The sequence below is a fragment of the Malaclemys terrapin genome, chromosome 21, assembly GCF_027887155.1.
Source record: "Malaclemys terrapin pileata isolate rMalTer1 chromosome 21, rMalTer1.hap1, whole genome shotgun sequence".
Taxonomy (NCBI): domain Eukaryota; kingdom Metazoa; phylum Chordata; order Testudines; family Emydidae; genus Malaclemys; species Malaclemys terrapin.
The window spans coordinates 8,167,813-8,182,255 of record NC_071525.1 but is presented as its reverse complement, the minus strand read 5'-3'; the positions used below and the strand labels follow the sequence as shown (position 1 = coordinate 8,182,255).

The window sequence follows — 14,443 nt, the reverse complement described above, 5'->3', positions numbered from 1 at the left end:
GCTACTGCAATACACATAATACATAATATTAATGGGCTGTGATGGAACTTGTGGGAGCTGGAACATGGTGTAACAGCCTTCTGACACAACACGGTGTAGAGCAGGGGTAGGCAACCTATGGCAAGTGTGCCGAAGGCGGAATGCGAGCTGATTTTCAGTGGCACTCACACTGCCTGGGTCCTGGCCACTGGTCCGGGGGACTCTGCATTTTAATTTAATTTTAAATTAAGCTTCTTAAACATTTTAAAAACCTTATTTACTTTACATACAACAATAGTTTAGTTATATATTATAGACTTATAGAAAGAGACCTTCTAAAAAGGTTAAAATGTATTACTGGCACGCAAAATCTTAAATTTGAGTGAATAAATGAAGACTCGGCACACCACTTCTGAAAGGTTGCCGACTCCTGGCATAAAGTGAAGACTGGATGTGCACCCACCGGGATGGCCTGGCCGTGGGGGGTGTGATGACATTTCAAAAAGCAACGGCAACCCAGTGTGATGGGGGAAATGTCACACCGCGATGTGTGGTCAGCCTCGCCGTGTGATACCATGGCACTTTGTCACAGCAGCCATGACATCATAATGTATTGCCAGAAGCCGGGTGATGTGATGTGATGTGATGGTGGTTTTTTGACGTGATGGGATGTTATGACACGTGATGGGATTCCAACACAATGGGCTGTCACGAGAGTAAACGTGATGACATCTTGGTGCAATGACATCTCAGCGTGGCTTGGTGAGATGTCTCACGTCTCACAGTTGCTATGGCAATGAGTGACAGCTGCCATCTGTGGTGAGAGGTTGCGGTCAGAGATGACTCCCGCTCTGCCCCAGGGAGGGCTCAGGTCAGGGCTGACAGGCCCAGGCAGTCACCAAAACTACAACCCCCAGCACCCACCTCTTCCCACACACACTGCGGCTGGGGCTCTCCTAATGAACTACATCTCCCATGAAGCAGTGCCAGGGCTTCTGGAACTACAATTCCCATGAGCCTCTGCATCTGGGAGATGGCTGAACTACCTTTCCCATGGAGCTGTGGGGGTGACAGGGCCTATATCACCCATGAGGCTTGGGGGGGTTGAGATGGCCCCAGACTCCATTTCCCATAGTGCCATATGCCCCCAGGCTCGCCAGACTACATTTTCCATGGGGCCATGTGCCCCTCAGTTCCCCAGAATAAATGTTTCATAGGGCTATGCACCACTCAGGATCCCCGGCCTACATTTCCCACAAGGCCCACCAGGCTCCATTGACTACATTTCTCCTGGTGCTGTGAAGCCCCTCGATATTCTTGGACTACATTTCCCATAGTGCCATGCATCACCAGGATTTCTCCCCCTCCCCAGTATCTTTCCCATGACGTCGTGTGCCCCTCAGACTCCCCAGACTACATTTCCCGTGGTGCCATGCGCCCCCTAGGCTCCTTGAACTACATTTCCGATAGTGCTGTGCGCCCCTCAGAGACCCTGGACTACATTTCCCATGGTGCCATGCGCCCCTCAGCCCCCCCCCAACTACATTTCCCGTGGTGCCGTGCGCCCCTCAGAGACCCTAAACTACATTTCCCATGGTGCTGTGCGCCCCCCAGAGCCCGTGAACTACATCTCCCTTAGCAATCCGGCGGCCTGGCTACGGTGGCCGGTGAGGGGATCGCGTGACGGCGACGGCCGCGAACTGCTCGCCAAGATGGCGGACGAGGAGGGTGAAGGGCTGCAGCGCTCGGCGCCGGCTCCGCACCGCAACGGGGGGGGCGGGCCCGGGGCGGGGGGGCCCCGCGTCGTCCGCATCGTCAAGTCGGAGTCCGGCTACGGCTTCAACGTGCGGGGCCAAGTGAGCGAGGGCGGCCAGCTGCGGAGCATCAACGGGGAGCTGTACGCGCCGCTGCAGCATGTCAGCGCCGTGCTGGGCGGGGGGGCGGCCGACCGCGCCGGGGTGCGCAAGGGGGACCGCATCCTGGAGGTGTGAGTACGGGGGGGCCGGGCGGAGAGAGAGAGAGTGGGCGAGCGAGCCGGGGGGGGGACCCCGGGGGGGCGGGGCAGCGGGAGATGGGGGAGGGGCCCCCCTCCGCCCACAGGGATGGGGGAGGGATGGAGGGGACCCCTCCCCACCGCCCAGAGGGACCGCGTATTGGGGATGCCAGTGCTTGGGGGCGGGACTGGGCCAGGGGGACTGGGACAATGTGTATCGTGGCGGTGCCGAGACCCATTGAACTTGTGTCTGAGGGAAGCTGCACCCTCCAGCCCGGGGGGGCAGCAGCGCCCCCACACCTATGGACTGGGTCCCTGAAGGGGGAGGGGACCTCTCACCTGCAGGAGAACCAGCCTCAATGGAACTGAGCTCAGAGAGATGTGTTGGGGCAGGGGGTGGGGAGATTACATACTGGAGCTGGGACGGTGGGTGACCTGGTGGAGGATGACCTCCCCCATCAAAACCCCTTACGCCTTGGGGGAGTGGGGCCCTGGCAAGGGAGGGGTGCCATCTTGGGGGGCATTTAAATGGGGATCCTTTTTGGGGGGGGGAGAGTTGTGGCCCTGAGCTCTCTAGGCATATAGGCTGGAGTGCACAAGTCGGGAGCATGGGGGGACTGCCTGATGGCAGATGGGGAGAGGTGACCTTTCTGAGAAACTGCTCTATGGGAAACCAGCAGGGGAGGGGACCCCCCAGGAGTGTACATGGAGTACCCTGGAGGTGTGTGCAGGGGTGGGGAGACTATAGGATATGGATATGGAGTAGGGCTCTGGGGAGGGGTGGCTGGGGGACAGCAGAAGGGCTCAGAGAGATTTCTGTGGTGTGCAAAGGGGTCTGCATCCGGGGAGGGCTTGAGGCTATTGCTGTAGGGGAGAGGGTTAATGCCTTCCTTGGGAATGGGAATATGCCTCAACCAGGACAGAGACCCTTCTCTGGGAGAATCTCCCCTCTCCCCACAGAGAGACTGGTGACCCCTGCCCACATAGGGGGATCCTACCCCTCTGGGACTGGAGAGAACATAGGTCAAGGTGCATAAGGGGAATTGCACCCTTGGCAGAGAGAAGGACACCCCCACCCCCCGCCCGGGGACCGGAGAGAACATAGGTCAAGGTGCATAAGGGGAATTACACCCTTGGCAGAGAGAAGGATATCTCTCCCAGCACATACTCCCTGTAGAGAAGGGAAAGCCCTCTCTGGAGAGAACCTAGGATATTCTTCCCCACCTGTATGTTTCCAGAATAGGGTTTCAATCCCCCCCAGCCCCTACATGAAGGAGCGAGTGCAGAGGGAGCCACTTTCTGGAGGTGGGACTGGTTTTACTTCTCATTGCACATCACTTGGATAATGGTACTGGACTGTCATTGGTTTCTGGTCACTTGCACTGGTCCTATGTAGTGAGGTATTTAAATACAACCCCCAACAAAATCTCTGAATAAAAGCATTTTTATCTTTATTATATTGAGTCTGATTTGGGGAGTGAGGGGGGCACAACTTAAAATGTGTCCCTAAACTACTAGGTCGTGTCTCCAGTGTTAATTGAGCCTCCTTTATAGCTTGTCCTTGACCCATTGAGATTTTTGAACTGAATTTTCCCCAGCGCATTGTAATTCTTCAGGTGGGTTCTGCGGTGCCTCTGGCTGCTTGTGATTTTTTCCCCCTAATTGTGTTCAGCTGTAAGATAAATTAAAAATACGTAAAGATCAATATGTCTGCAGAGTCAGTTATCTTGAACTACTTATTAAATACTCGTATTTCATAGCAGTAAAAATGCCTTGGTTTCCAGTCTTTGCGGATTTAAGTGTGTGAGGGAGGAGTTGTTTGTTTTGTCCCAGTGGATGGGAAATGTTCTTTCGGGCCCTTGGTTATGTAGGTGTTCGTAACCTGTGCTGGGGGAGCCTTGTATCCACAATGGGCTTTCTGCTGTGTGACCCGAATATTTGTGCTTTGACTTTCCTTCGCAGAGAACATGTACACTCGGTGAATTCTGCAGCTAGAGGATGTATTTAGAAAACCAGTATTTATCGACTGAAGGAATATTTGTATGCGTTACAGGACGCTGAGTCTAAAATCCTCCACCTCCTCGTGCTCCCTGTGGAAAACACTAAAGAGAATTGAATGTTTAAAATTATTGAAATAGGTTTAGAGGCTATGGGCTGGCTTTGGGGTTTGATCCCTGGGAGCCAAGGATTTGCTCTTTGACCAAGTTACTTGTAGGCAGATCCTCACTTGGTATAAATTGTCCAGTGGAGCCAGGACAGTTTACACCAGTTCAGAATCTGACCCCTAGTTTCTTTCACGTGGCAACATGTGGTTTAGTGGTTAGAGCAGAGGCTTGTGAAGCAAGATTTCTAGTGAGCTCTGCTCCAGCTCTTGAAAGGCCATGTAGTCTAATGGCTAGAGCAGAGGGCTGAGTCCGGACTCCTGGGTTCTATTCCCATCTATTGGAGAGACTATAGAATAGAAGGCAGAGCAGAGAACTGGGACTTGGGACTCCCGTGTCTGGCTCTGCCACTGACAGTGTGTGTGATCTTGGGACAAATCACTTTCATCTCTCCTAGTGTCTCTGTTGCAGCACTGGTGAAATAGGAGGGTCTCCAGTGCGAGAAAGCAAATATCAGATCTTACTTTTGTTAACTTAGGTGCATAAATCGGCAACCTAAAAGGTGACTTGTTCCTGATTGCATTTTGTCAGCATGGAGCAGAGGATCCTGTGTCTCTTCACACTCAGCTATGTTATCGCTGGATCCAACCCCTGGAAGTAATTCTAGTCTTGCAGCAAGTTGGAGGAGAAAACAATAAAACTGACTCCAGAAATAGCATTGATTTCCCTTCCTCTCCACAGAAGCACAATGGTGGGGTTCCCTGGGACTCGGGAGGCACACATTTGTACTAAGTGTGCTGCTGTTTGCTGATTTGGGGGCACACCGAATCCAGTGCTTTCTAGTATGTTGACTCCGAATAAGTCATTCATTCCATTATAGTGTAACCTGCTCTTAAAGTTAATTTCTGCAGAGGCTCATCTGATGCTGCAGAGATAGCACTGGTAGAGATGGACTGTTTTCAGACTTGGGTGTCGAAGCTAACTCATACTTAACCACAGGGGTTCTGGAATGCCACTTAAAGTGCATGTGTGAGGAGCTATAGATTTGCACCCCCCATGCGCCTGACTTCCCTGCCCATGGACCCCTATATCCGCCCCTTCCAAATTTGAAGAAGTGGTGGTGTGAGCTGGTGTGCAGGGTTGCAGTGCCACATAGTTTGACCCAGCCAAAAAGTGGTTAAGCCATGGTCCGGATGGCCCCCCTGCCCTCCTTCCCAGCCTCCATGGCCTGTGATTAGGCAAATAAATAAGGATCCTGAGACGGAATAGGAATTGTTGAGTGCTGACCATCCCTAAAAATCAGGCCATTTGTTTAGGTGTCTAAATGCATCTGTGTTTGCAAATACTTATGTAGTGTTTCGCATCTTCAAAAGCACTGAAACTGTGTGCTTCCGAGATGGGCTTTATTGGAACTCACATAAGCTGAGGCAAATTCCCTGCGATTGACCTATAACAAAGCAAAGTAACGTTCTTTTAGAACATGAAGCTGGGAGGAGGTCTCTTGGGTCCTGTTCCTAGGGTGACCAGACAGCAAGTGTGAAAAATCAGGACAGAGGGTGGGGGGTAATAGGAGCCTATATAAGAAAAAGCCCCTAATATCAGGACTGTCCCTATAAAATCGGGACATCTGGTCACCCTACCTGTTCCCAGCTCTTCCACTTCCTTGCTGTGTGGACTTGATCAAGAGAGACAAGGTGGGTGAGGTAATATCTTTTATTGGACCCAACTTCTGTCTAGTAAAACAGAAGTTGGTCCAATAAAAAAATATTGCTTCACCCACCTTGGGGGTGTCTAGTAGCCTGGGACTGACATGGCTACAACAACACAGCATACATGGTCCTGATCACATCATTTCACTTTTTTGTGCCTTAGCTTATCTATCTGTAAAAGTGATATAAAACGTAAATACAGTGGGCACCATTTAAAACAGGAGATCTAGCGCATGGGGTCGTTAATTTTCTGCAGTATTCCTCATTCAAAGAATAGGGAATTCTGTAGTAAAGAGAAATACTGGGGTGCAGTATTCATCCATTCTTAGGTGTAAGCTTTTTGGAGTAGGGACCATCATTTTGTTCTGTCTTTGTAGAGCACCTAGTGCAATTGGCTCCATCACAATAAAAATATTTTGTATGGCATCTCTGTGGGATTGTGAGGCTTAACATTTGTAAACTATTTTGCAATCTCTGGGTAAGCATTATGCATGTCTGACGTTTCTCAACAGTGTCTAATTGTGTTTTCTATGCTTGTTATAAAGCTCTTAACTGCATGATACTCTGGTATGAATCTCCCCCTTGTAACTTCTAGCTCAAAATGCTTGGTTTTGAAAGCTGACATTGCAGCATAATGACTATGAAATGCCTCTCTAATCTTCTTAGCATGTTGTCTGTTTGTGGGAGTTGAGGGCACTGAAGGCAGACAAAGAAAGCAAATTTAGTTCCTTGATTATCACCTTGAATGACAGTCATAACGAATCTTTTTTAAAAAACGTCTCTCACAGGTGTGCAAATCACTGGTTACAGCAAAGCTTGCTTGAGATGATCTAATAGATTCAGAAGGAGTCAAGTTTTAAGTATCAGTGAGCCACGTGTGGAAGAATTGCATGGTGGTTAAGTCATTGGCCAAAGCTAAATTCAGTTCATAGCTCTGCCACAGATAGGAACGCTAGCAATTGGCTTACCAGATCCAACTGATGGTCCATCTGTGCTGGTGCCTGTCTCCCAACAGTACTTGTCACTTCAAAGGAATATGCAAAATAGATTGAAGTGGGCATTTATTGAATAATCCTCCTAGAAGAAAAATTTCCCTTGGAGTTTGGTTTATGCCGTGACACACACAGGTGAAGAATAATTTAATCTCCTTCTCAATTCCCTGTCTCTAATATGGGGATAATACTTTCCTGCCTGATAGGGTGTTGTATGGATGAATCTGTTAATGTTGGAGGTGTTCAGATACTATGGTAATTTGGGACTAGAGGAGCACTTAGAGAAAATATTTTGGGTGTTCTACTAATTGACTTTTCCAGTTATGCCTCTGGGAAGTTAACAGCCAAATAAATTACTCATAATAGGTGAGAAATTATACATGTCTGCAGGTTATTTAAAGACCTGAGTAATAGATTGGGGACTTGTACCAACGCCTCTGGGCTTGGCTGGACCTATATATGTGGGTGCACACACGCTTCTGTTTTCTCAGTGCTGTCACATAAAAAGACTAGCTCCTTCTTGCTCGAATGAGATTAAACTCATCTCTTCGCTCTGAAGTCTAATTTTGTGCATGGACTTGAGGCACAGAAAGCTGATTCTGATTTGGAAAAGTACAGACGCTGTCCCTAGAAAAACAAGGAGGCAGCTGTGTGTGCTGCTTTTTCAGAGTTTTACTGCTTGCCGAGAGGGCAAATTGCCAGAAAATCACCTTACGAAATGGTCAGCAGGCTGAGCTAGGCAGAACTCTCTTTTCCGAGCCCTGCAGGGCTCAGCTTTAGTGCTCAATACTGTGGTCATGTTATATTATAGCTCACCAAGTACTTGAATGAACATTCCCTGATTATACTTCACTTTCTCCTTGAAATTTTGCAGCTCAGAGTCTTGGCAACTTTTTAAAAGTCTTCCTGTAATTTTAGCTGATGAGACGTTGGAGAACATACTAGTGCTTTACGCAGTTACAGTTCTAGTGCTCAATTCCAGGCCTGTGAATGTATAAAATGAATAAGAGGGATGCGTGGTTTTCCGTTTTACCAGGAGATTGATTCAGCATTTTCCTCTGAGTGGTTGCTGTTAGTCCTGTATCGCTTGAAAGACTCCTCCACTTGTAAGTCTGTATGCATAACGACTTGCACAGTGCATTAAGTCTGATTGTTTTGCCTTCTTTGTTTCCTGTAAGGATACAAAACCAAAATCCTTCTCAACACCAGCTGATTGACTTTCTTCCTCAACATATTTCACTGTTTGTATATTGCTGTGACAGTTTGTTTTTGTCTTTCTAGTAGTGTTTATAAATCCGCTCTAATGAAGGGTTCTTGCGTTATGGGCTTTTCATCAAGGGTACAATTGAAAAGCTCATGCATGTATCCATCTAAGCTGACATAAAATTTCCATAGTATATTTAAACAAAATCCATGTGTGTGACTAATAGCACCTGAGATTACTGAAGCTGAAATAATTTATAGCTACTTTTCACCACTTGTTCAGAATTTTGCATTTCCTGCAGGTTGAAAAAATGGAAGTATAGGTTGGTCAGTTTCCCTTGTGTTTAGTCAGTTTCACTCTCTGGTTCTGGTATAGTAGGACAGTGGAGGAATTTTTTTTTTTTTAAAACATAAGAGCGCTTAGAAAAACATATTTCATACTAGGATTGAAATGTTTATATACAAAGCCTGAACCGTAGGCTGAAAGCTAATTGTGTCCTTTTTAAACTAGCAATATTCCAGTACTTTGCTACTTTACTGTATGCCATACGGTAGTAATAAATGAAGAAGCTGGCGGGATGTGTCTCTCTACTTATTTGTATGGTGTCATAGGGTCTGGGCTATGCCCCAGCCTGTAAGTAGTCTTCCTGGAGTGACCCTTTACTGTGCTGGGCCCCAAGGACCCACACAGATCCACAGAGGCAGGCCCGTGGACTCCAAGACTGGTTCTTTAGCTCCAGCGTTCCCTGTCTCTCTCTCTCTCTCTCTCTCTCTCCATGGCTCCCTGGAGCGAATCCAGTCAAGCCAAACTCCTACGGGAGGCTTGTACTGGGCCTGCACCGTGCTCTCAGGGAGTATTTACAGCAACACAGGCAGCCTTTTTTGGAACAAGGGAACCATTGATAAATCACCTGGCTACAGAATCTGAATGTCCTTGGGGTAGCACAGAGAGGCAGAAGTTATGCCATAGTCCACTCTGGTTAAACCAGTGCCCTGATGAGCCAGCCAAGCTGTGATGGACTCCACCTCTGGCTCTCGTTCCGTGTTCCCTCTTTATCTCCCCAGCTCCAGGCTCCTGAGTCCCTCCAAAAGGGTCTCCCGTCCTCCAGTCACCTGACACCTTGTTCTCCAGCTCAGTCCCCAGTCCAGCCTGTGGGGGTTTCCTGCTGTTAGGTGTTCAGTCCTTGGGGCAGTGGCATGGAGAAATGTTCAGGAGGTGTGACAGTCTCTTCCCATTCTGTATGTGTGAAACTGATTGTTCCTTCCTAAGTGGAGCACTTTGCATTTGTCTTTGTTAAACTTCATCCTGTTTACCTCAGACCATTTCTCCAATTTGTCCAGATCATTTTGAATTATGACCCTATCCTCCAAAGCAGTTGCAATTCCTCCCAGTTTGGTATCGTCTGCAAACTTAATAAGTGGACTTCCTATGCCAATATCTAAGTCGTTGATGAAGATGTTGAACAGAGCCGGTCCCAAAACAGATCCTTGCGGAACCCCAATTGTTATACCTTTCCAGCAGGATTGGGAGCCATTAATAACTACTCTCTGAGTACGGTTATCCAGCCAGTTATGCACCCACCTTACAGTAGCCCCGTCTAAATTGTATTTGCTTAGTTTATTGATAAGAATATCATGCAAGACCGTATCAAATGCCTTACTAAAGTCTAGGTATACCACATCCACTGCTTCTCCCTTATCCGCAAGACTCGTTATCCTATCAAAGAAAGCTATCAGATTGGTTTGACATGATTTGTTCTTTACAAATCTGTGCTGGCTATTCCCTATCACCTTACCACCTTCCAAGTGTTTGCAGATGATTTCCTTAATTACTTGCTCCATTATCTTCTCTGGCACAGAAGTTAAACTAACTGGTCTGTAGTTTCCTGGGTTGTTTTTATTTCCCTTTTTATAGATGGGCACTATATTTGCCCTTTTCCAGTCTTCTGGACTCTCTCCTGTCTCCCATGATTTTCCAAAGATAATAGCTAGAGGCTCAGATACCTCCTTTATTAGCTCCTTGAGTATTCTAGGATGCATTTCATCAGGCCCTGGTGACTTGCAGGCATCTAACTTTTTAAAGTGATGTTTAACTTGTTCTTTTTTATTTTATCTTCTAAACCTACCCCCTTCCCATTAGCATTCACTGTTAGGCATTCCTTCAGACTTCTCGGTGAAGACCAAAACACAGACATGAGAAGTCATTCTTCCGCGGTACTCTGTGCTGGTTAGGCCTCAACTGGAGTATTGTGTCCAGTTCTGGGCACCGCATTTCAAGAAAAATGTGGAGAAATTGTAGAGGGTCTAGAGAAGAGCAACAAGAATGATTAAAGGTCTAGAGAATATGACCTATGAAGGAAGGCTGAAAGAATTGGGTTTGTTTAGTTTGGAAAAGAGAAGACTGAGAGGGGATATGATAGCAGTTTTCAGGTATCTAAAAGGGTGTCATAAGGAGGAGGGAGAAAACTTGTTCATCTTAGCCTCTAAGGATAGAACAAGAAGCAATGGGCTTAAACTGCAGCAAGGGAGGTTTAGGTTGGATATTAGGAAAAAGTTCCTAACTGTCAGGGTGGTTAAACACTGGAATAAATTGCCTTTGGAGGTTGTGGAATCTCCATCTCTGGAAATATGTAAGAGTAGGTTAGATAAATGTCTATCAGGGATGGTCTCGACAGTATTGGTCCTGCTGTGAGGGCAGGGGACTGGACTTGACCTCACAAGGTCCCTTCCAGTCCTAGAATCTATGAATCTGTCACTCAGGTGTGAATAAATCACCACCCTGAGTAACATAAGTTACACCCACATAGACCTTCTCCAGCCGACATAGCTACTGCCGCTTGTGGGGGCTGGAGTAGTTAAGACGACAGCAGAGCTCTTGCCCATTGGCTTAGAGTGGCTACATGAGAGAGCTTACAGTGGAGCAGCTGCATTGGTGGAGTTGCGCCGTTGTAAATACTCTAGTGTAGCCGGGCACTAAGACTACAAATGCTATGCTGGTAGAGGTGTACTGCCATAGCCCCCTAGTGTAGACACAGCTTATGCTGATGGAAGGAGTTCTTCTATCAGCATAATAATACCACTTCCCCAAATGACATTGTTTATGCTGACAGAGGCAGATTTCTGTTGGCATAACTGTGTCTACACTGTGGATTTTGCTAGCATAGCTGTGTTGGATGGGGGTGTGGTTATTTCACACCCTGACTGATAGAGCTATACTGACAAATTCTGTAGTGTAGACCTGGACTAAATGATATTCTTCCCTTATTGGTGCGATTCTTTGTTTGCTTGTATAAGCTGAAAGAAAGTAATTGCTGTTCAGTTTCCAGAATGGATATCAAGCTTTATTTCTTAAGTGTCCAAAAATACTTGCCCCCTTTAGTAAGACAAAGTCTTCATTTGCCTAGTTAATTCTTACTCATTTTATAGCAATATTTGCTTTTAAAGCCTTTTGAAATGTTAGCACGAGTTTTTGTGTGTACTTCAAAACCTTTCTCACTAGCATTAATTTAAAGTCTTTTTATTGTTTCCAAAACCACAACAGAAGAATGGGAACTGTATCATAGGCTCGTGCTGAGCCTGTTAATACACACGGAGCTGTTAGAACTTCCTTAAAGTGGCATGAGACGCTTGTGTGAAAACAATTACAAAATGATCCAGGCTCTTTTCTCAGTGTGAGGAAGATAGCAGCAGTGGTAAAGTCAGTGGACTTTAATTTGCTTATGCTGTCTCTACTTAATGAGTATTTATCTTACTCGAAGAATGTTAAAACTAGGACTTGATTTTCAGCTGGAAAAGAGAAAGGTCAGCGTACAAATGCTTCCCTTCATTAGGCGCATACTAGAGATGGGAAATAGTGATTAGGTTCTAACTGAGCGGCCAGGGCAGGGTTATGTTCTGTTGTTTGTTCTCCAGTGCTCTATCCAGCCTAGTTCTAACGGTCTCAAGTCATGAGGCTTCCATTTAGGCCAGGTCTACACTAAAAAGTTAGGTCGACTGAGTTGCGTTGCTCAGGGGTGTAAAAAAAAAAAATCTACCCCCCTGAGTGTTGGAGTTAAACCAACCTTACCCTGGGTGTAGACAATGCTGGGGTGATGGAAGAATTCTTCTGCTGACCTAGCTACTACCTCTCAGGGAGGTGGATTAACTACAGTGGTTGGAGAATCCTTCCCATTGCTGTACTGAGTGTCTACACCAGTGGTTCTCAACCTATTTACCATGTTGGTCTGCATATGCAGCTCTGTCTGGGTTATGTGGGCCGCATCCACACAATATATATACTACCTGTATGGCCCTGAGGCTGTCACGTGGGCCGCAGCTGTGTGCTGATTGGGCCACAAGCGGCCCACAGGTTGAGAACCACTGCTCTACACTGATGCGCTACAGCGGAGCAGCTACAGTTCTCTTCTTCGAGTGCTTGCTCATATCCATTCCATTAGGTGTGTGCGCGCCGCGTGCACGATCGTCGGAAGATTTTCTACCCTAGCAACACCGGCGGGTCGGCTGTGGAGCCCCCTAGAGTGGCGCCTTCATGGCGCTGAATATATACCCCAGCCGACCCGGCGCCCCCTCAGTTCCTTCTTACCGCCCCTGACGGTCGTTGGAACTGTGGAGCGCTGCTTAGCTGTTCTCCACTCTCCCTAGCTTAGTTTGTTGTATCACAGTTATCGTTATAGTTATAGTTCTAGTGTTTATAGTTAAATAGTTAAATAGTTTCAAAGTTGTTCTAGTTGTTCTAAGTAGTTCAGGGGATTAAGGGGGTCGTCTCCCCCTTTCTCCCCCGGCCGCGGGGCCGGGCTCATGCCCAACGCTCCCGGCTTCAAGCAGTGCGCCTCCTGCGCTAAGCCTATGCCCACGAGCGACCCGCACGACTCCTGTCTGAAGTGCCTGGGAGAGTCCCATCAAACAGACAAGTGCAAGATCTGTAAGGCCTTCAGACCAAGGACCAAGAAGGAGCGGGACTTTCGGCTCCGGCAACTCCTGATGGAGGCGGCACTTAGTCCGGACGCTCCATCTACAAGTCAGGCCCCGGCACCTAGCACCTCGGTGCGCAGTGCCCCGGCGGCACCGGCTATGACGACCACGCGAGTGGCGTCAGACAAGCCTCCCCGGCACCGGACCTCGTCGGCACCGCAAGCAGTGCCTCGGCGCCGGTCATTATCCCCGGGGCATAAAAAAGCCCATAAGACGGGGACATCCGTGCCGAAGACGCCGGCTCCCCCAGTGCCGGGGGTAGAGCCGCGTCCGCCGGTGGAGCACCGGAAACGGGTGCCTCCAGCACCGTCGACTCCGGCGCCGAGGCCGTTGAGTCCGGTGCAGATAGCGTCTCCACCGAGACCGGCGGTGATACAGTGCCTCCCGTCGACTCCAGAGACCTTCGCGGCGGCGAGAGACTTAATAGCTCTCACGGAGCCGGCACCGCCTCAACCACCGGCACCGACTGCACCGTTGACTCGCCCGGTCCAGTCGAGGGGGAAACCTGCCTTGATGCGCCCTCCATCGCAAGGGCTGGAACCTCGGCACCGATCCAGGTCCCGAAGCAGGTCCCCACGCCGCTCGCAGTCCCGGCACCGAATATCGCCTCGGCACCGGTCGTACTCGCGGCCAAGATCTTCTTCGCGGCACCGCTCTACGTCTCGGCACCGCTATGATCATCGGCACCGATCAACGTCGAGACGTAGTTCTCGGCACCGCTACGGTCGACGCTCGACGTCGAGAGGCCGCTCCTGGCACCGGGCATACTCCAGGTCCTCGTCGAGGTCCAGATCCGACTCCCGGCACCGACGAGGTCATCGGCACCGGTCGCGGTCCCGGCACCGATCGCCGGCACCGCGTAGAGATAGATCATCTCCGGACCGGCACCGTGCGGCACCGCAGCCAATGGGAATCGTCTCGATGCTCTCGGCACCGCCGTGGCCATTGAGATCGGTGTCCCACTCCTCGGAGGACCTCTCGAGATCGGCATACCCCCCTCAGGGGCAAGCCGAGGAACAGGACTTGGGCCATTGGCAGGAGATGGCAGAGGACCATTCTCATGGCCCATCTCACTGGTCGTTTTGGACCCCGTGGGCGTACCATCAGGCGCAAGGGGCTCCAATTGCTTCGACCTCTCGCTCCGGTCACTCCATCAGAGGGGCCCCGGAGTCCACCATTTCTCGGCCTCCGCCAGGGGGCATGGAGGCTTCTGGGTCCGGACCACCTGACGCCCTGGACCCAGGCACAGGTGATGCTCCAGCCCAGGAACAGGGAGACCAGGACCAGCCCTTGGATCCTGTTCCACCGGAGGCATCTTCCTCTTCTTCTCCGGATGAGGCAGTGGCGGGCACATCGTGCACAGGCCCACCTCCAATAGATCTTCGGGCTCACCAGGATCTTCTGCGCAGGATGGCCCGTAACATGGACCTGCAGGCGGAGGAGATAGTGGAGGTGCACGACCCGATCGTGAATATCCTTGGAGCGGATGCCCCA

The 14,443-nt window shown here is 49.3% G+C and overlaps 1 protein-coding gene across 2 annotated transcripts in view; it reads left to right on the top strand.

Annotated features, from left to right (window-relative positions):
- The first annotated feature begins 1,685 nt into the window (after positions 1 to 1,685).
- Positions 1,686 to 14,443, top strand: part of SNX27 (sorting nexin 27) — a 61,105-nt gene continuing 48,347 nt past the window's right edge. For both annotated transcript variants that reach the window (XM_054010581.1, XM_054010580.1), the window contains exon 1: positions 1,686 to 1,966. In XM_054010581.1, coding sequence (XP_053866556.1) covers positions 1,692 to 1,966 — 275 coding nt within the window. In that variant the 5' untranslated portion in view covers positions 1,686 to 1,691. The remainder of the gene's footprint in view (positions 1,967 to 14,443) is intronic.